At 41.0% G+C, this 22,425-nt stretch overlaps 2 protein-coding genes across 3 annotated transcripts; both read left to right on the top strand.

Moving 5' to 3' along the window:
• The first annotated feature begins 4,263 nt into the window (after nucleotides 1-4,263).
• On the top strand, nucleotides 4,264-8,984 carry LOC119816445 (cathepsin 7-like). 2 transcript variants are annotated; one of them, XM_038333097.1, is made up of 7 exons: nucleotides 4,264-4,389; nucleotides 4,683-4,805; nucleotides 4,888-5,031; nucleotides 5,588-5,812; nucleotides 6,279-6,441; nucleotides 7,820-7,937; nucleotides 8,885-8,984. In XM_038333097.1, the coding sequence occupies exons 1-7, from the start codon at nucleotides 4,264-4,266 to the stop codon at nucleotides 8,982-8,984; spliced, it is 999 nt and encodes a 332-aa protein (XP_038189025.1). The 2 variants fall into 2 exon arrangements, with proteins under 2 accessions (XP_038189025.1, XP_038189024.1); XM_038333096.1 differs by having other exon boundaries at nucleotides 5,588-5,816; nucleotides 6,283-6,441.
• A 6,941-nt stretch (nucleotides 8,985-15,925) lies between these two features.
• Nucleotides 15,926-19,926, top strand: LOC119816442 (cathepsin 8-like). Its single transcript, XM_038333092.1, has 7 exons — nucleotides 15,926-16,051; nucleotides 16,343-16,465; nucleotides 16,586-16,732; nucleotides 17,139-17,363; nucleotides 17,835-17,997; nucleotides 18,785-18,902; nucleotides 19,827-19,926. Exons 1-7 carry the CDS (start codon nucleotides 15,926-15,928, stop codon nucleotides 19,924-19,926), a joined length of 1,002 nt encoding a protein of 333 aa, XP_038189020.1.
• Nucleotides 19,927-22,425: the final 2,499 nt, after the last annotated feature.

The raw sequence follows: 22,425 nt of genomic DNA, 5'->3' as shown, positions 1-22,425 counted from the left end.
AAAGATGGGGCTCTTACACAATTAAAGCATCCTCCCACATAAAATCTTGAGCTAAGCATGAAATGAGGGAGGAAGACTGTCAAAAAGAAGGAAGAAATAATGGAAGGAAGAAACAAAAAGGAGAGGAAGGAAATAATAAAAGTTTAAGTAAAAAGGAAATGGGGTATTAGAGCCAGAGAGGGTGGGGGTGAAAGAGAACGAAAGGAAAGGAGAGGGAGGAGAAGAGGCATAATAATGAGTTTAAAAATTATATAAAATCATATTGATATGAAACCATTGTTTTGCATAAAACTCAGAAACACACACACACACACACACACACGCACGCACACCTCCTCTGGTGGTGTTTATTTTTAATCAGTCACTGTGGAGGCAGAAGTTGGTAGATGGCTGTGAGTTGGTAAACCGGTTCTACACAAAAAATTTCAGGTCGGCATGGACTATACACAGTGAGACGCTGTCTCAGTGAAGAAACGAAACATAATTAGAAAGAAAACTCAATCCAGGTGTCTTATGGTGATCAGGAGAAAAACAGTCAGTGTTTAAACTGGGAGACCTGTGTGCATACACACCTGTCATGGAGTTGCTTCTGGGGATATGCATCCCTGCTGTGAGGACCTGGCAGTCAAGGGAATGAAGGATTGCTAGGAATGATTCTCCCTGATGATACATCTTTTATTTTTAATATGGGACTTATCGAGAAATAGCATTGAAGTTCCCAGTGTCATTCTGAGCTTTATAAATGGGCATCTCCTCTCATTTTTACAACTACCATTTACAGGGCTCCCCAAACTTCAGAGGAGGTCAGCACTAACCTGAGGGCTTGAGAAAACTTAGATGTCTGGATGCAATTTCCTGAGGTTCTGGTTTTGCACATCTTGGGTAGATTTAAGAATTATGCTTTCCAGCTGGTTGGTGCTGGCGCACACCTTTAATCCCAGCACTCAGGGAAGCAGGGGCAAGTGGATCTCTGTGTTCGAGGCCAGCCTGGTCTACAGAGTGAGTTCCAGAACAGCCAGAGATACACAGAGAAACCCTGCTTTGAAAAACAAAACAAAACAAAAAACAAAAACAAACAAAAAGATTTCCTAGCAAGATCTTAGGGATGGAGTTGCCACTGATCATATAAAAATCCGTGTACAGATGAAGTGTCTTTGATGACCAAGCGTGTGCATGCTTCACTAAAGTGAAGCATGCAGATGAAGGGTGGTCCTACCTACCTTTCTAATGTGGGGTAATAATGTCAAGGCAGGTCATGCTAGAGCAGTTTAGAAAGGGCAAGTGGGGTTTAGAACCTTTCACCTTGTTCCTGGACCACACTTGATTCTTGAGGCCATCTGTAAAGATCCCTAGGTCTCTATAAGAATATGGTCATGATTTGAAAAAGGTGCTCACTCATCTGGTGCCATATTGGATAACAAAAAAGATATTCTGTGACACTCAATACATCATTACTAGGAAAAATTTACTAAGAACCCTAGAGATACATATAAGGATGTCACAGTGGGAAAAGTGGGTCTGCTCAGCAGATGGGTTTGCTCAGCATACATCCATATGACAGAGTTTACAGACAAAGAGAAGGATGGAGATCTGAAAATGCAACAATATTGCAACAAAACAGCATCAGAGTTGAAGGACTGGATGGATGGACAGATGTTCAGGGTTCTTGCTGCAGACAGACAAGGATGAGTAGACTTCACCTGGGTCACCATGGAGGAAGAGAACCCTAATCAGATTTGGAGGGTGATCAGATAGCAATAATGATTTGTGGTGACTTGGCTTATCAGTGTTCTTCAAGGAAATGAGATAGTGAGGACGTGCATAGACACTGTTAGCAGAAACGCAAAACTCTAAATGGAGTGGTCCAGGTTTAATGAATACTTAGGCATGTACAAGACTTATGGCTGTTCTACTGGGTTATTCTATATGGCATAAATATTCATCACCATTTCTATTGCATTTATAAATGTATTGGCTGAGTTTAGATTTTGTGCAAATTTGGTAGTGTATGATGTAGAGTAGATAGGTATCATACACTTTTTTCCTGATCAAAGGAACCAATGAAATGCCACATTGATTACAGAAACAGAATATATTTGTGTTTATTTAACATAAAATTTCATAACTTGATTAAGGAGGATATTTTGACAGTAGGTACAGGGGACTAATTTATTTCCTAATGGTCCCTCTTCCAAATTTTCTAAAGTGAAAATTTCCTCTACCATGGCAATGGTGAGGAAAAACACTCCATGTATGGCAGCAGGCAAAATACTAAACAGAGAAAATGAAGCAAGGGGTACTGAGGGTGAGGAAAGGGATAGGTGGATTATTAATTAATTAGTCTGTAGCTTCACAAAAGCTGATGAAATCTTCCCAGAGATCTACTTGGTGGTTTTTGCACAATGATGGTGTCCCAAGGGACTTAGATTTATATCAAAAATGTAAATGTTGAAATTTCAGGTGATACATGTGTTACTGAATGAAACTATTGACAGGTGATGGTGCCTGGCAATGGTGTTCAACTTAACCTCCAGCAGAGAAATGTGGGAGAGTTTCATGAGACCATGAACACTAGGACCTTCATTTCCCTCCTCTTTGGTCTTGAGAAACACTTGCTTATATGGAGTCACCCCTCACACTTTAGGCTTCTCCTGAAATCTAGCTCTGTTCCTCTGTAACACTGAAAAGAAGGCATGCCAAAATTAGTGTTCTCAAAGCATCCCAATGTACCTATGGATTAAACATGAACTACAAGTATAGACTATGCTGACAGTGTGCTCCATGGTGGCAACCTAATCATCTTATTCTAAACTACGTGCCAGGCTGAAATACTACACAGCTTTTCCAGGAAACATCCTAAAACGTCAATTTTGAGCCTCTGTTGAGATAAAATGGCAGGATGTTGTGTGATGCAGAGCCTAAAGGTTGGTTCTGCAACTTCCTCTGTGAAGGTCCACAAGTTCAGCCATGATCCACAGGAAGCAGTCCACACCCACACCTCCAGGACAGGTAAGATGGAATCTCATTAGGAGCCTGGAGGCCCAATCCATCGTAGCCAATCAGAAGAAGGGAAATGTTGATGGAAAGGGCCGACTAGACAGAGACTTGGGATTTAAAGCCCGAGTGAGGTGTTGATGAGCCAGATCCTGACACCTCAGCAACCTCTGAAGAGCTTCCGAAGCGTACCGAGGAAACAGTGGTAGACACAGGTGAGGACCTGCTTCCACCAAGGCCAAAAAGGAATTGATTTTAGAGTAGAAGTCTTGAGAGACTCCATGGAGAATTAGGCAGATTTCTAAGAATGAGAATATCTTCTCAATTTCAGCAACCCTGCCGTGTGGAGGTAGAAAAGGGCAGGGAAGCGAGAGAGAAGGCCAGACCCCTCCTGTTTGTATAGGTTCCAATTCAGTGCAAGTCTGGTCCTGGACAGAGGGTGACAGCAGATACCATCCACACCAGGATCATTTCAATCTCATTCTCAGCCTACAGAGATTATTTTTTGAACATCACCACTAGAAAGAAGTTTCTTTTTATGATTGTCAAGTACATACATATAAGGTTGCATGCCTCTAGTCAAGATCTATAGGCTCTATAGGAAGCATGACTTTTGAGACCCAGCTGGGCCTGATCCTGAAATCTTAAGAAGTCTTTATCTAGTAGCCTATCCTAAGAGGTGGCTATGGTTTCCAGGGGCTTTTCCATACGAGCCCTTTCTGCAGAGTCAGAGTGTGTGGCACAGTCCCAGTGATACCCGAACTGCTAGGAGCTCTGATCTACCCATATGAAGGAGGGGCAGGCTAGGTCGTCTTCTTTCAAGAGGGAATGTTTATAACAATCCCATCTCCTGCTCCTTATTAATACGGGATACGGTGCAATGTGAACCCCAGATTCTTTGGATCAGATGCCACACCAGAGAAGTTTTGTATCATTACAAATACTCAGTTAACTGTTGCAAGCCCCTAGTTATGGAGGATTTGAATTTTGATGTCCATGCTCATCTTTCTGATCATGTCAATTTGCAGTACACAGCAGTTTCCTTGAATTTCTAAATTTTTTTCCACAGGATCTGCAATTTTATGTAAAAACTAAATGCTATCAATGGCATTTCTAGTTCAAACTCATATTTAGCTATTACAAAAAATTTTTGATTCAGTATTTGGGAGAGTAGATGGAATAATGTTATCTAGCACAAATGGCTTAATTTCTCAAGAGTGTTGGCGTGTTCTCCTCTTCATTTTTCTTCTCTCTACAGGTGTTTGAGACATGACTGCTGCTGTCTTCTTGGCCATCCTGTGCTTGGGACTGGCCTCAGCTGCTCCAACACCAGATTACAGTTTGGATGCTGAGTGGGAGGAGTGGAAGAGGAACTTTGAGAAAACATACAGCCCAGTAGGTCACATGGACACCCGAAGCAGTGTCTTTGTAGAGCACATTCATGGCTGTTGGGGGGTCCATGGATATAACAGAGACCATAGATGCCATCCCTACTTGAGGTACCAATGTACAGAAGATGAGCACAAGGTGGCCACTGTCTCTGTTCATTGGGGTGTTGAGAGTGGCTTTCTTCAGTGTCCTGAGATTTCTCTCTACGACGTCTATGCATATATAGCAGCCAGTCCCCTTGGTCAGATAGTACAGGGGTGTAATTAGAAATGAATGCCATTCATTCTGTTTGTTTCCAGGAGGAAGAAAGGCATCGGAGAGCAATATGGGAAGAAAATGTCAAGATGATCAAACTGCTCAGTGAGGAGAATGGCCTGGGGGTGAACAACATCACCGTGGAGATGAATGAATTTGGTGACATGGTGAGTGTGATTCAAACTGTCCCGCACTTGTTCTGTTCCTCTTCTGTTGTTTAATTGAGTCTTTATGTGCTATTCCCTGAAGACTGGTGAAGAAATGAGGGAAATGATGAAGGGGAGTTCAGTTCTGACTCTAAAGAATGGGAAACCCATCCAGAAACGAGAGATCACAGTACCAAAATTTTTGGATTGGAGGACAAATGGCTATGTTGCCCCTGTGCGGAGACAGGTATGACAACATCACATGACTTCTTCCTCAACTACTGGGATGGAATAGGTTATTAATATGTCTATCTTGTTTGAATGTAGTATGATATGTTATTTACCAAACACATTCTTGTAACTTGAATGCCACTGGTACTGCAATTACAATTCTGTTGCTAGTAACAAATGTTTCCTGGTTGTCCCAATGAATGAGAAATCCCTACCTCATGCCTTAGCAATTATAGGACCCATTCACATATAAATATATACCTATCATTTCCGTTAAATACTTACCCTTAATCCTCCATCAATAGTCCAACTACATCTCTCACCAGACTTAATTCTTCCATTAATGACATTTATTGCCTCAGACACCCAATAGATCATGGTGTTATGTGTATCTGTGTGTTTTTGTGTGGCTACTCATCGGAGCATAAGACCCCTTCCAATGGAGATCAATCCTTCTTACTTAGGCATCAATCAAATGCCAATAGTTCATTTTTGATAAAGCATCCAATAGCTTAAGTTATTGTTGCAGTTAGTATTTGTTTGTGGGTGACAATATTTTCTTCCCACTTCAGCTAGGTTGTGGTGCTTGTTGGGCTTTTACTGTGGCTGCTTCCATAGAAGGACAACTGTTCAAGAAAACAGGCAAAATGATCCCACTGAGTGTCCAGAACCTAATAGACTGTTCTAGACGTTATGGCACTAATGGCTGCCAAGGAGGCAAAGTTTATAGTGCCTTCCAGTACGTAAAGAACAATGGAGGTCTGGAGGCTGAAGCAACCTATCCATATGAAGCAAAGGTAAGTGAGTTTACTGGGTGGTCATTTCTGTTCCAATTTTCTGGGGCAAGCAGAAAATGTCAAAAATAATCCATTCTTTTCAGAGGTCACATTGAATGGAGAACCTCTCTTTTATACCACCAGTGCTGCCAAATAGTATCCACCATTGCATGATTGTCTGATTCCATTGTTCAATGTAGGTGTTCTTGATTCTTTGCACATGAAGAATGTGCAAACTATTCCACATATAATACAGATTTCTGTACCATGCAAGTTTCTTATAGATAGGAAGCCCAATGAGGTGTCACTGAAGCCATGAGAGCTAATTTTCAGTTTCAAATCTCCCAGTAACATTTCCCTTCCTGGAACGATTTATAACAGTCCAGATGTGGGGTTGGTCCTCTGCAAAGTGCCAAGTGTTGCGGTTCTTTTGCTCTCCAGAAGGTAGAGGAAGTAACCAAATCTTTTAACTGTTCACCTTTTTAAGGAAGGACGCTGCAGGTACCGTGCTGAACGTTCTGTTGTCAAGGTTGCCCGCTTTTACGTTGTCCCAAGGAATGAAGATGCCCTACTGAACGCTTTAGTAACTCATGGGCCCATTGCTGTCGGAATTGATGCTGAACATGAATCTTTTAAAAAATATACAGGAGGTAAGTATGTGGTTTTCTAGACATTAATGAAGAATGCTTGTGACCCGTTGGGACACTCTGGTTGGATGTCCTAATAATGTATAAAATTTGATGTGAGCATTAGGGTATGTAAATTTTTCACTTGTCCATGCAATAATCATGTGTGTTGTTACTATGTGACATGACATCTCTATCCATGTGAGCCCTTCATTATTCATCATTATTGTTTAACTTTATTTACTTCATTTTTTTCTACCAGGCATATTTTTAAGGTGTGGAATGATTGTCTTTTTAGAACTGCATTATAAAGAATGCCTTACATTAAGTAATTTATGTTCAGTTAGGGTTTCCTGATCGGGTTCTATTAGTGAAAACACAAAATATGAAAAAGTCAGCCTCCACTGTCGGCCACATTCAGAGAGTCCGGTTTGGTCTCATGTTCCATCAGTCCCATTCCAACTGGAGTTGGCGATCTCCTGTTAGGTCTGTCCCATCGTCTCCATGGGTGAACACACCCCTCAAGGTCCTGACTTTCTTTCTCATGTTCTCTCTCCTTCTGCTCCTCATCAGGACCTTGGGAGCTCAGTCCGGTGCTCCAATGTGGGGCTCAGTCATTTTCTTCATCTCTCACCAGGTGGAGGTTCTATGGTGATATGTAAGAAATTCATCAGTATGGCTATAGGAACTGGCCTTTTCAGGCTCCCTCTCCTCAGCTGCCCAAGGAACTAGCTGGGGGCATCTCCCTGGAAATCCGGGAACCCCTCTAGAGTCAAGTCTCTTGACAACCCTCAGATGGCTCCCTAAATTAAGATATGTGCTTCCCTGCTCCCATATCCACCCTTCCTGTATCCCAAGCATCCCATTCCTCCGAGCTCCCCCCATTCTCCCCTTCACACTTTTCTCTCTCCATCTTCCCTTGGCCCCGTCTCGCCCCACCCTCAAGTTCCCAAATTCTGAATGTGGCCCACGGTGGAGGCTGACTGAGAAGCCAAGGACAATGGTGCTGGGCTTTGATTCTTCTGCATGGATGGGCTCTGTGGGAGCCTTCTCAGCTTGGTTGATCACCTTCCTGGACCAGGGGGGAGTTGGGAGGACCTTGGTCTTAACATAGAGTAGGGAACCCCGATGACTCCTTGGCCTGGAGAGGGAGGGAGGGGGGTATGGGTGGAGGGGAGGGGAGGGAAGGGGGAGGAGGAGGGGAGGAGATGGAAATTTTTAAATATAAAAAAATAAAGCATATAATAAAAAAGATATCAAAAAAAGAAAAAGTCATCGTATATGGGTATAGAGAAAGACTTTCTGTTATTTTAGTGCAATTATAACATGCGTCACTTACTATTGTTGACCATGGTCACTATCAGGTTCCTGGAGCCCTTCACTTCCTTAATTTATTTTTCAGGCATATACCATGAGCCTAAATGCAGAAGTGATGCTCCTAACCATGGTATGCTGTTGGTCGGCTACGGCTTTGAAGGAAAAGAGTCAGAGAACAGGAAATACTGGCTGTTAAAGAACAGGTATAAATTGCTGAAATTATTTGTATTTTAGTTTTCAAATGAGGTTTATGTTTATAGTGAGAGTTTATGTAGAAGTCACAGAAAGCAGTTACAATTAAGTTGAAAAGGAATATGTGTGGTGTGTTTGTGTGTGTGTGTGTGTGTGTGTGTGTAGACCTGATTCTGATATCAGTTGTCTTCCTTAGTTCTTATATATTGAGGAAGAGAGAGTTACTGGTCCTAGAGTTTTCTATTTTTGGTAGTGTGCTTATCCAGTTTGTTCTAGTAAGGGCTGACTTCTGCAGTTACAGATTGACTGCAGAAACATCCTAGTGTTTTTTTTTTTACAAGTTACCTTCATTTGTTGTAAGTGTGTGTTTGTATGAGTGAATGCTGCATGTGAGCAGATGCTAATGCAGACTAAATGAAGACACCACAGTCTCTACAGTTTCAGTTACGGGGAGTGTGTGCTCACTGATTTGGCTGTGCTGGGAGGGAACTTTGGCCTTGTGCAAGAGCTCCAAGTGCTCGTAGGCACTGAAACATATCTTCAGCCTCATTTTGGCTTTAAGGAGAACTGGGCTCACACCCCAAACCTTACACTTGTGTAATCTGAATTTGCTTTCTGATTGCTGTCTTCTGGAGCAAATAACATATAATATAGGAAGACAGATTTTAGATTCTGTCACTGCTTTCCTTGGAAATCAATATAATCTTTGTATCATCAATTTTCTATTTCTCATTGTTTTTTTTCTGAGCAACCTGTGGATGGAAGATGCCCTAATTATCCCTGCTGTGACTTTTGCTGTCCTCTGTGAGATAACTCTTGGTCCTCTGGAATTGATTCTCTGCCTTTTCTAATGCTTTCTATTGCATTGAACTCTGGCTCAGTGCTCAAATGCGGAGCTATTGCAATAATCCACTCTGTCGTATCTTTTCTACTAAGTAGAAAACCTGATTTCTTTCAGCCATGGTGACCATTGGGGCGAGAAAGGCTACATGAAGATTCCCAGAGACCGGGAAAACTACTGTGGAATCGCTTCCTATGCCATGTACCCTACGTTGTGAGCTGCTTGGTGATAAAAAACGAGAGGAAGATATTAGGGCAACATATACAGAAGAACCCCATCCTCTTTAAAGTAGACGACCTCTGCTGTGTGCAGAAGACACTACAGTCATTGAAAAGCCAGGTTAGGAGGTAAAATCTGGTATGTTTGCTCTAGTAAGGCATGACTGCTGCTGTAACTGATGTTCTCTACTGATTTGTGTCTTGAATTCCTGTCATGACCTGATTTCTAACTGTTCCAATGCACCAAATGATGCCTTTGAAAATAAACATTAAATTCAAATGTAGTGTCTACTCTTTGAATTTTTGTGAGGTGACATTTTTATGGTCAAACACAGTATTTGTCTTTAAGACAGAAGTGATTGTGGTGTTCATGTTCTAGGAGAAAGAGTGGGTGTTCCTCTGTGATGGGCGGCTTTATATCATTGTTTCTGGTTTGCTTGCAGAGTTCTATTTGCACGTCACCAACACTGGTATGGAAGATTTTATGAAAACTCTTGGATTTGACATTTTCAGTTGATGTGAATTCCCCCAGTTTTAAATCTTGGCTTCTGTGCAGTATGATGGCACCCTGTACTGCTCTACCACATTGTTGGGTGTAACTCTCCCTTGTCCAGCATCTCAATCTTGTACCTAGGTTAGAACCAAACGTGACTGACAAAAAATATCGAAGAATTGATTCCCAATGATATTCTGCTATACTCTACCTGTCCAGTCATTATCAGAGAGTCTTTCTCTGGCAGCAGATAGGAGTGGCTGCAAAGACCCATATAGAAATATTATAAAGAGACAGAGTTCAATTGGAGCTTTCCGTTGGTTCCCTGCTCTCAGAGCTTGCAGAACCCCTTGGGATATGGGTAGGAATGATTGTAAGAGAGGTGACTGAGGATACCAGGAAAACATGGCCCACTGAATCAACTAGGCAGGGCTCATAAGGGAGCACAGAGACTGAACTGTCAAGCATGTGACTTGCATAAGTGTGCACCAGGTGTTCTGTGTGTATGTTATGAGTGTTGTTTTGTGGGACTCCTAAGTTTTTGTGGGTGAGGATATATCTCAGACTCTTTTGCCTGCTCTTGGAACTCTTTTACCAGCTATTGGGTTGCCTTGTCAAGCCTCAATATAAAGCCTTTTGCCTTGTCTATTGTATCTTATTTTGTCCTGTTTGATTATTGTCCTGCTCTTTTCTGAAGGGAAACATATGGAGAGTGGATCTAGGGGAGAAGTGAGGTAGGGGGAGCTAGGGGTTGTGAAGGGAGGGGGAAATTGTTGGAATGTATTCTATGAGAGAAGAATCTATTTTCAATAAGAAAATAATGAAAGTGAGAAAGACAAAGGAAGGAAATGAAAAAGATGAAAAAAAGATAAAGAGAGAAAGAGCAAGAGAGGGAGGGGGAAGGAGGGAGAGGGATGGGAAAGGGTGGAGGTAAAGAGAAAGAAAGGGGAGTGTAGTAGGAGGTTACTTGTTTGTTCCTGGTTGCTCAGCCCAGAAGTAATCACAGAGAAACTGTATTAACTAAATCACTGCTTGGCATATTAGCTCTAGCTTCTTATTGGCTAGCTTTTATATCTTAAATTAATCCATTTCTATTAATCTGTGTATTGCCATGTGGTGGTGTCTTACCAGCAATGTTCAATATGTCTGTTTCCAGTGGGTGGCTACTTGCCTTCTCCTGACTCTGCCTTCTTTCTCCCAGCATTCAGTTTAGTTTTCCCTGCCTAGCTCTATTCTGCCCCATTGCAAGCCAAAGTGGCTTCTTTATTCAGTAACCAATAAAAGCAACACATATACAGAAGGACTTTCCACACCAGAGGAGGTGGAGAGGAATTAATTCAGATTAAGAATACTAGAATACACTACCAATGGCTGAAATCAGTCTGGTGTTCCCCAAAGGACTTTTCATAGAAACTAAACAGCTGTGTGTATCACTAGGACAAATGAACACATTTGTTAATGTAAACTCATGCACATAAATGTTCTACCATACTCATATTAGTCAAAATGGCAAATGTTCTTCAATTGAAGAATAAATAAATGAACAGTTTGTTAATATAATAATTTATCTATATCCTGAAGTACTGATATATTTTACAACACGAGTGATCTTAAGAATATTATAAAAAAATTTAAAAGTCATAAAATTAAGTACTTTATAGTCTTATTCATATAATAATTTTTAAAATAGAAGAATCTATTAAATAGAATATAGATTATGGATATGGGAGGATTTAGGATAAGAAACATGGATTCTTTCTGAATTGAGACAATTTTCCTAGAACTACATAGTATTAATGGAAGCATTGTCAGGAAATATGACATAAAACTTGTAATTTTGAGATACAAAACAGTGTTTTATGTTCCCCACCGCAAAAATAAATTGTTGTATCTAGGCAAACAATTTTGACATGGTGACACATGCCTTTAATCTCTGCATTCTGGAGGCAGAAGCAGGCAATTCCTGCTGTGCTGCTGGCTAGCCTGGTCTACATAGTAACTTCTAGGTCAGCTATGGTTAGGAGTCTTTGTCTTAAAAATAGGTAAAAGAATAAAGGAATGAATGAATGAATAAATTAATAAATAAATAAATGTATGTTAGAATGAAAATGAATCTTGTTTTCTTCTTGCTATCAGAAGAAAAACAGTCAAATTGTTTGAATTGAGAGATAGAAGTAAATACACCCTTGCTAATGTTTACTTTTGGAGCAATAAGTGATCTTATGTGAGGGCCTGGTTGTCATGAAAGTCAAAATATTACTAGAAATAATTCCTGCTATGTTGCTCTTTTTTATATGGGACTTATAAATAAATATCAGTCAGCAGCATTGTTCTGAGCTACCTCCTGTGATTATGAAAATAATGTCAGGCCTTCTCAAAGTTCAATGGAAGTCAGAACCAACCTGGGGTCTTGAGAAATCTCTACGGCTAGTTGGCATTGCCTGAGACTCTGATTCAGGAGGTCTGGGATAGATTTAGAAATGTGTTTCCCTATCCAGTTCCCAAGCATGACATAGCTACGGCCTACAATGCTACCCTAATGAACCATTGTGTAGTTAGTTGATCAGCTGCCTTACAAGACCAACTTTACACATGAATGTGTTCTCTGCACTTGAATGCAGATGTGCTGAGTGGTTTCAGTGAGCAATGTGATGCGTGACAGTCATTTCCTGCATGGCATGTCACAAAGCAGGACTTAGAGATGAAAACTGAGCTTTAGATTGTTCAATCCCATAGCCCACCCTACCCAGTTATTTGCTTGATAAACTCAATAGTGGGAGCCTAACAACCCCAAGAAGGATGGGCTATGATTCTTAGAGCCATCAGGGATAAGACTCTAATTCTCTCTGTAAGAGCATCCTGTATATTTGATAAAGGTGCCTTCTCACATAGCGTAACAATGGTAAAAGAAAATGTGGGTATTTGAGAAAATTGTTCTGGGACACAATTCCCTCAGGGTCATAAATATACCTAAAAGTATGGATGATGGATGTGGTCCTTCACTGAAAAAGAGGATATACTCTCGGTATACACTAATGCAATGAGAATTTTATAGCCAAGGGGTAGAGTGGTATTCCGTAGATCAGTGAAAGAGAAACAATGTACATGAGCAGGGCTCAGCACAGGCAGATGTGCACGAGCTTCACTTGCAGACAGGCGAGGATAAGAAGTCTTCACCTGGTGTGGAGTGGAGGAAGACACGTCTGATCAGATATGATGGGTGATCAGATAGAAATGATGATTGCTTGTGAAACCTGAGTTTTCATGGTTGTTGTTGGTAATGGAATGGCTCAAAAGCGTACACATTGTTAGAAGAAGGCTAAAAGTTCTGAATCAAGCAACACAGGTATTACTCAACAGACATGGAATAAACAGGTATTTTAAAGACCTATGGCTTCAAGACTGCGTTATTCGTTTTTACTTAAGCATATCTTCCGTTTTTTTCCCATTTTTAGTCATTTCTTGACTAAGTTTATAGTTCATGAATGTTGGGTAGTGTAGGCTGTAGGGTTGACATGTATCACATCTGTCACCTTGGATCCGAGGAAGCAAACAAATGCAGCAATCAGTGAGCAAACCCAATATGATGCCTCCAAGTAATAACAAATTACAGAATGAGTAAAGGAGGAGATTTGACAACAGCTATGGGAGGCTAATTTTTCTTAATATTCCCACCTTTTAATACAACTACAATGGAAATTTATTTTAATATGCCTGTGTTAAGAAAACTACTCAGCCCATAGACATAGACAAATTTCTACATAGAAAAAATGAAATGGTAGATGCTGAGTTTAGGAGAGAGGGGGTAGTGAATTGTTCAACAAGCCCAGAGTGTTTCCAAAGATAAGAAAACCCATTAATAGAGCTACTTGGTGTAAACAGAAACTCTGCTTTGTTTTCCCAGTCACCCAGAACCAAATAATCACACAGAAACTATATTAATTACAACACTGTTTGACCTATTAGCTCAGGCTTATTATTAACTAACTCTTACCTTAAATTAACTCATCTTAAATTAACTCATTCCTATATTTTGTATTTTACTATGAAGCTCGTGGTTTGTTACCTCTTGCATCTTGGGTTGCTACATGACGTCTGCCTGATTCTGCCTTCTTTTCTTCTCTATCTCTGCTAGGATTTCCTGCCTCGCCATATTCTGCCTTGTCATAGGCCAAAGCAGCTTCTATATTAACTAATGGTAATAAAATATATTCATAGTATACAGAGGGTAACCACACATTAACTTGCAAATAGTTGCACAACAAAGGGGCATGTATGTAGGGCTACTTATATGAAGCAATATGTAAAGTAATGCATGTGTCATTCAACTCAGACTTGCAGATGACTGCCCGATGCAATCTCCAAACGCAAAAATCATCAGACAGTGTCATTATATTCAGAGTGCCTTTGTCTTGAATCCCTTTCCTGTTTGTGGGTTACCCACCCTTACGTTTCTCATGAGAGCCTGTTGTGTTCTACCTTGACATAGGGAAACAGCATTCCAGGGTCTGTATTCTCACAGGATCCCTCTGTAGCTGTGGACTAATGAAATACTAAGCTAGAACATACTCATTATATTCCAAGGATAGCAAACCTCTCACTCCAATCTAAAGTAACTGTTTGTTCTGGATAGTTTTATGTCAACGAGGCACAGGCTAGAGTCATCAGAGAGGAGCAAGCCTCAATTGAGAAAGTGCCTCCACAAGACTGGGCTGTAGGCATTTTCTTAATTGGTGATTTATTTGGGGAGTGTCAAACCCATTGTGCATGGGGCCATCTCTGGAGTGTTAATCCCGAGTTCCATAAGAGAGCAGGTTGAGCCAGCCATGATGAGCAAGCCAATAAACAGCAACCCTCCATGGCTTCTGCAGCAGCTCCTGCCTCCAGGTCCCTGCTCTGCTTGAGTTCCTGTCCTGACTTCCTCTGATGAACTGTGAAGAGGAAGCTCAAGCTGAATAAACTCCTCCTCAGGTGTCTTTTGCCATGGTGTTTCATCACCGCTATAGTAACACTAACTGACAGCTTTACTAGGAAACCCGTTTTTGTGAGTCATCTGTAAACAAAAAACATCATGTATCATGTGATCCTCCAAGGAACAAAGGCTGATTCTCTGCCTTCCTCTGATAAGGTCCACACAGTCTCCTGAGGCAGCCCACATCCTACCCCTCCAGGATAGCTGGGATCAGATCTCAGTACGTGTCCCAGAACCTGGAAGCCCAATCCAATCACCAGCATAGCCAATCAGAAGAAAGGCAAGACTGACTTACCGGCCAGAAACTGTGTATTTAAGGCCCAAGTGAATCACAGCTGGGCAGGATCCTGGGACCTCAGCCAAGTCTTAAACTGAGTCTGTGGAAAGCACTGAGGCATCAGAAGTCTTCCTGGTAAGGCCACACCTCTTCTAAGACAGAATGAGAAGGGACAGAGGATGAGAGGATCCTTCTGGAGAATTGGGCAGGAATGAAACTATATGTTTAACATCTGCAGCTCTATCGTGTGGAGGTGGAAGTGGGTAAAAAAGCAAAAGGGAGAAACAGTTCCCCCATGGGTCAACTTCTCATTGGTTCCCATAAAGTACAAGTCTGGGTCTTTCTACAGAGAGTCATTTAGCTGGTCCTTGTGCTTCAGGTATCATTTCCTTCTCTTCCTGAAACAACAGGGATCATCTTCTTGCACACTGCCCCTGGAGAAAATGCAACATTCTTCACTGGCATGTGCAGAAGTATTGGTAGATTACATGGCCCTCAACAAGTCTTGTAACGAGTGTGGTTTAAGAAACACGTTAAGTCGTGACTTGAATCCTCACAGTGATTATACCTTGTATCCCACCTACACTGGTTTTCAGTGGCTTTCCCAGTGATCCTTTCATCACTGAAGTAGAGAATAAAGTATGTAATCACAAAGGTGGAACCAAGGGGATCATATTTATCCTCCTTATATTTCTGAAGAAGAACAGTTCAGAAAATTTTCATTCAAGAGGGGAGTTTTCATGACAAACCTATATAATGACTATTAGGTGGGGGTATGATTGTTGTTGGGCCACAACTCTTGGGGTTACCTTATGGTCAGCATCAATTGCCACATAGGACAAGCTTTGTGTCATACAACTCCATGTCCTAGTCCCCAGTTGTGTAACTTTTTAATTTTGAGGCGTGTGGACATCCTTGTGAAAATAAAGCTTGTAGTACATAGGCTGTTTCTACTCCTAGAATTTGAACATGGGCTTTGCATTTTGGTGGAGCATCTAAATACCTCCATGGTATCTTTATCAAAAATATGTATTTATTCATTTCCAAAGTCTGTGGATAAATATTTGCAATAGTACTTCCGGTAATTTTATCTGCCATGGATGTCTTAATAATGTCTCAGGAAGGAATAAGAGGCATTTTAGAAGTGTTGCTGTCATTCCAGCTCCATTTCTCTTCCTCACTCTCCAGGTCCTGAGAGATGACTCTTTTTGTCTTCCTGAACATCCTGTGCTTGGGAGTGGCCGCAGCTGCTCTCTCATCTGATCACAGTTTGGATTCTGAATGGCAGGAGTGGAAGATAAAATATGGAAAAAACTACAGCCTGGTGAGTAATATAAACACTGTCCAGAGAGGCCCCACAGAGAATGGTCCGTGTTGTTGGGGTTTATGGGTGCAACAGAGGCCAGAGAGACCACCTCAGCAATTGCCCAAAGCCGTGCATGGAGAGCGCAAGGTGACCAGGATCTCTGTTCTTAGGTATGTGGAGAATGGTTTCTGATGCAGTGTCCTGAGATCTGTCTCATGACCTCTAGTCACCACTGGCAGTGAGTCCCCTTGGTCAGCTTGTGTAGCGGTTTGATTAGAAACAGCTGTCATTCATTATGTTTATTTCCAGGAGGAAGAAGGACAGAGGAGAACAGTATGGGAAGAAAATAGGCAAATGGTTCACCAGCACAATATGGAATATAACCAGGGGAAGAAAGGCTTCACCATGGAAATGAATGCCTTTGGCGACACGGTGATTGGGATACGCATTGCTTCACACGGTGGTTTTTGTTGGTTTGTTTATTTTGTTTTGTTTTCAATTCGTTATGTGAAGCCTTATGCTTTTTAACGATTTATGTTCTTTTCCTTAAAGACTGGTGAAGAATTCAGAAAAATGATGACTGATATTCCAGACCAGACTCTTAGGAAAAAGAGAAGTATCCAGCAACGTAGGGTCAGTTATGTCCCTAAATTTGTGGATTGGAGAAGGAGAGGCTACGTGACTCCTGTGAAGACACAGGTATGACAGCGTCACGTGCCCGTCTTCCTCAGCTACTGGGGAGACAGATAGAATTGATATCTCTTTGTGCTAAGTGTGGAGTGACACACAATTCACTTTTAATATATATTTTTATTTTTGGAAAGTTTCATGTGTTTGTGTTATGTATATAGATCATATCCATGACCATGATCTCCATCTACCTAGTGGTCTCCCCCAAATTATCCTCCAGACTTCATGTCCTATGTATTGTCCATATGTTCATGCATACATGAGCAAACTGCCAGCAGTCAGGTCCCTCAGAAGAATGAAAATCCCTCCCTGGCACCAATTACCTGCTGATAGTTCATTTGTTGACACAGTACTCAGTTGTCTGATTTGAAGTTGCTATTTGTTCTTTGATGACCGTCTTCTCTTCTCTGCTTAGGGTAGGTGTAATTCTTGTTGGGCTTTCTCTGTGGCTGGTGCCATAGAAGGACAGATGTTCCGGAAAACAGGCCGACTGGCCTCCTTGAGTCCACAGAACCTGGTGGACTGTTCTAGACCTGAAGGCAATCTGGGCTGTTTTAAAGGCAACACATACTATGCTCTGGAGTACATTCAGTATAACGGAGGTCTGGAGGCTGAGGCAACGTATCCATACGAGGCAAAAGTAAGTGGATCTCCTACACTACTGTCATTCCGGCCAGCTTCAGAACTGCAACTGCAGGGGCAGCTGCAGAATAATCGAGTGTCTTCAGAACTCATGTTGGAAGGTAGAATCCATGTACACCAGCAGTGGTCTCATAAGAACATCAGTCCTTGCGTGGGTTTCTAATGTGATGGTTTCCTTGTAGCTGTTCCTGTACTATGCACACAGAGAATATGCAAACCACTCCATTTTAATGGAGATTTCTCCCTGTGGTAATTTCTTACAGATTTAAAGACCTATGAGGTGTCACTGAAGACATGAGAGTTGATCTTCAGGTTCCAATCTCCCAGTAACATTTTACTTCCTGCGATGACTTATAACAGTCCAGACACGGGGATACTCAGCTGCAAAGGGCAGGGTTGTGGTTCTGATGCATGTTCCCTAGGAGGCAGGTGGAAGAAACTGAGCCTCTTCCCTCTTTACCTTTTAAAGGAAGGACGCTGCAGGTACCGTCCTGAACGTTCTGCTGCAAGAGTTACAGACTTTGTGTTTGTCTCAAAGAATGAGGAAGCCTTAATGCATGCTGTAGCAACTATTGGGCCCATCTCTGTTGGAATTGATGCTAGACATGAATCTTTCAAGTTGTATAGGGGAGGTAAGCCGGTGTTTACCTACGTTTGTCAATCTGTGATTCTCGAATCCTTTGGGGTCAAACAGCCCTTTCATGGGAGTTCCTGCATACCAGACATTTACATTATGGTTCGCAACAGTAGCAAAATTACAGTTACGAAGTAGCAACAAAAATAATTTTGTGATTGGTGTCATTACCACATGACAAACTATTAAAGTGTCACAGCATTAGGAAGGTTGAGAACCCCTGCTCTAGATGCTCATGAAGAATGGTCGTGAAACTCTGCTAGGCATTGAGCCCAAGTTTCTGCGCATAACATTTGATGCTCATAATTAGATCACTGGATTTCCATGTATGATTATGTAATTATTATGTGTGTGGTTTTCATTCAACATGCTATTCCCATGCCTGTGAGCACGTTGTAATTCATAGCTATTTTTAGGCTTAATTGTCAACTTTTTTCCACTTGGTATGTATTACCTTATGGAAAGATTGCCCTTTTAGAAATGAATTATGAAGAGTGCCTTGGATTAAGTAACTTACGTTCAGTTATGCTTTCTTGGACTGGTGTGTCATTAGTGAAAACTCAATGAGAAGGCATCACACGCATGTAGGAAAGCGTGTATTAGCAAAGCCGTGTTCTTCATTTGTACTTCTTTGGCATTTGATGAGAACCTGTATCAGGAATCCTGTCCACAGTGGGTCCTAATTTTGCTTTTTTTGTCCATTAGAAAATGCCTTACTTACTGTTTTGAGCCATTGTCACTCTTAGGTTCCTGGGGCATCTCACTCCTTTGATTTTATTTTTCAGGTATTTATTATGAGCCAAACTGCCGCAGTGATATCATCAACCATTCTGTCCTGTTAGTCGGCTATGGCTATGAAGGAAGAGAATCAGATGGCAGGAAATACTGGTTGATAAAAAACAGGTATAAATTGCAAATATTATTTATATTTAAATTTCCAAATGGATTTTCTGTTTGGAGTCCGAATCTGGATAAGAGTTTCTTTTTTCTTTCTTTTGACCAATTGTACGTGTGCATGTAGTATGTCTGTTTGCATGTGTTTGTGTACAATGAACGACGGTATCAGTTGTTTGCCTCGGCTGTCCTCCTTCAAGGCAGATCTCACTGATCCCAGAGCTTACTGTTCAGTATAGTTCCTCAGTCAGGCTGCTGAGGTATGTCCTCATGGGATTTCAGATGAGCTGCAGTGACCACCAGGCTTTTAAAAAATTATTATTTTCACTCACGGAAGGGTGTTTGTGTGATTTTATTCTACCTGTGAGCAGGTGCCCGGGGAGACCTGAAGAGGACATCAGATTCCCTCAGACGGTGGTTACAGCAGGTTGTGAGCAGACTGACTTGGTCGCTGGGAAAGAAACATAGCTACTGTGGAAAAGCCCCTTGCTGTTAGGCACAGAGTCCTCTCCAGCACCCATGCTGGCTTCAAGTGGGACCCTGGACTTGAAGTAGTCATTCCTAGATTGTAGACAGCTCTGGACCCTTTGAATTCTTTCTGTGATGGGACAACCAACTCATAGTGTGTGGTCACAGCATTCAGGTTCAGCCACTGGTTTTCTTGGGTGCTAATAGCATGTTTGTGTCCATGATTTTTCTACAAGCGAGCACATTTGTTAGTTCTGCACCACCTGTGAAAGATACCCCGCTTTTCCCCCCACTGTGAGTTTCAGTCCTGTGTGAGGTAGCTATTGGTTTTCAGAAGCTGACATTCTTCATTTTCTGATAGCTGTGTTAAGTAGGCTTCAGGCTCAGCATTCACGAGAGGAGTTATTGTAATGAATCCACTGTCCTGTGTTCTTTCTCCTAAATGGGAAACATGGTTCTTTTCAGTCATGGTGAGAAATGGGGCATGAATGGCTACATGAAGATTGCCAGAGACAGGAACAACCACTGTGGAATTGCTACATATGCCATCTACCCCAGAGTGTGAGGTGCCTGAGGGTACCAACGAAGGACTAGACCGGGGAGAGCCCATAAACAGGAAGCACATCCCCTTAGCATGACCGGTCTCTGCTGCATGGATACGGTGCTTTAGTCACTGACAATCACGTCTGTGACGTGTTTACTCCAGGAAGACACGAGGGTTACTGTAACTGAAACTCTGCACTGATATGTGTTTGATTCCTGTAAATACTTGATTTTATTTTTTTAATGACTGTATCAAATGATGTCATTAAGAAGGTTTAAGTTCAAATGTAGTGTCTGTCTTCTTTCAGTTTTTATTATGTCTTTTTAAAATTTAAGTAATCCTTTTAAATATGTGTTTTAGCTAAAATATAATTACATTGCCCCCTTTTTTTCTTTTCTTCCTCCAACTCCTCACATAGCCCCCTCTTTTGCTCTCAAACTGATGTTATGTTTTTCTTTGGTAATTTTATATATCTAATATATATATATTATATAATATACTTACTATATTTTAATATATTATTAAAACATTAAACATATTCCAACATATATTAAAATATGCAAAATATATTTTATATCTACTAATGTGTTTAATACAATATACATTGGTGTTTATATATAATATATTTGATATAACATATTGCATAAGTATATTATATATAACAAAACCTTAAGAATCCAGTTTTGTTCTTTATTTGCACATGACTTCAGGACTGTTTACTTTGCATTGGATTGGGGTTTGTCTCTGGGGGAGGCTCTGGGAGAGCTTGTCCTGCTCTTGGCATTCACGACTCCTGCACTTTAGACCCAGGGAACACTGTGGAAGACAGGGCAGAAAGACTAAAAGGCAGAGGGTCATGAAATCTGCGATGAGACTGCATTTCCTAGGAATGGCTCATTAAACCATACCAACTATGGCACTGTCAGTAGACATGCTAACTCAGAAGGGCGACCATCTCAAGATTCCCAGTCTTAGGCCAAAAACTACAGATAATTAACACCATGACACTGTATTCAAATAAGTAGTTCAGCATGAAGACACGCATTTTTGTGATGTTGGTGTTTTGGGAGAAAGAGTAGGTGGCTCTTTTGCCATAGTCTCCAGGAGAATCCACTCCATCATGACTTAGGAAAGCAAAATAAGTTGGGGATGAAAAAAAAAAAAAAAAGCCTTGCAGGAGCACAGACCAGGTGACTTGTCCAGGCCTAAGGATGGGGTCTTCAAATGCACCTGATATCTGAGTGGTACACGGTATAAAACAAGGTATCTTCAAAATCTAAAACCAAGCTCAATGCTTGTCTCTTAGAAGCCCCTTCTCTTCCTGTGATCTTGATTCTGTGTCAGTGTATATTTCCACAACATCCTATAATCTCTAGAGAAAAATTGTGGATGCCTTCTTGTCTTTTTGAATTATGTGGGGCAGGTGAGGATACTGAAGGGCTTGTTTTTTTTTTTTTTTTTTTTTTTTTTTTTTTTTTTTTTTAGCATTTTATGATCCTCTATGACTTAGTGAGGAAAATATTCTCTCAACATTCATCTCCATGCTCTGATCTCCAGTCAGGATTTTCAGTGGAGACGATTTTCCTGTTTGGGAAGTCACCTCTTATCTCTGCTTTTCCATGAGCAGGGAGCTAGTTATTGCTTGTGGTGGCCTGAAAGTTCTCCTAGAGAAGCCAGGTTCTGTCCTTGCAGTAAAAACCCTTCTTTATAAGACAATTCATGTATTTTGCTTACATATTCAAATGACTAAATATTTCCACCTGCTGTACTGGTATAATTGCCTCAGCTCATTTTGAATTCACTTATTTCTATCAAGTAGAGTGGAAATCAGAATTGTAATTTCAATCTTTCCCTCCAGGGAGTTCCTTGATAGTTTTCTGACCACTTTTACTCAGCTGTGAGCACTTTGACCTTCCAATAAGGTCTGTCTTGGAAAGACATCCTTACTAGTGCAATGGTGGCATTTGCACCATGAGAGTTACAGACCTTTTTCTGATTGGAATTAAGTTTCCTAATGGGGAGCACCTCTGTTGGGGATGAGATGTGGAAGAATTTCTTTTTTTTTGCTTTTAAATTTTTATTATTATTTAAAAATTTTTAATTCTAAATATATTTTGTTTATATTCTTTCCCTCCCCAAATCCTTCCAGATCCTCTTCTCCATCAAACTTTAAGTTCTCTCTCAGAAAAACAAACAAAAATCCAAAACAAAAACAAACCCCTTCAACTAAGAAAACAAAACAAAGCTGTACTCAAAAAGAAAGAAAACAAACAACCCTACCAAATTGTAACAAAATAAAAGCAACACACACACACACACACACACACACACACACACACACACACACACTATGGAATCCATTACATGTTGGTCACCTATGACTGAACCTGAGGCCTCTCTTGGAGTTGTTGATATATCCAGTGTCATTCTATTAGAGAAAATAAATATTCCTTCTCCCAGCAGCTGAAAGTGACAGATGAGTTGCTAACATTTACCCTAGTGGCGAGGGTTTCGTTCATT

Source organism: Arvicola amphibius, chromosome 6 (genome assembly GCF_903992535.2).
Source record: "Arvicola amphibius chromosome 6, mArvAmp1.2, whole genome shotgun sequence".
In the NCBI taxonomy this organism is placed as follows: domain Eukaryota; kingdom Metazoa; phylum Chordata; class Mammalia; order Rodentia; family Cricetidae; genus Arvicola; species Arvicola amphibius.
The sequence above is the reverse complement of the archived record's forward strand: the minus strand, read 5'-3'. Positions and strand labels throughout refer to the sequence as shown.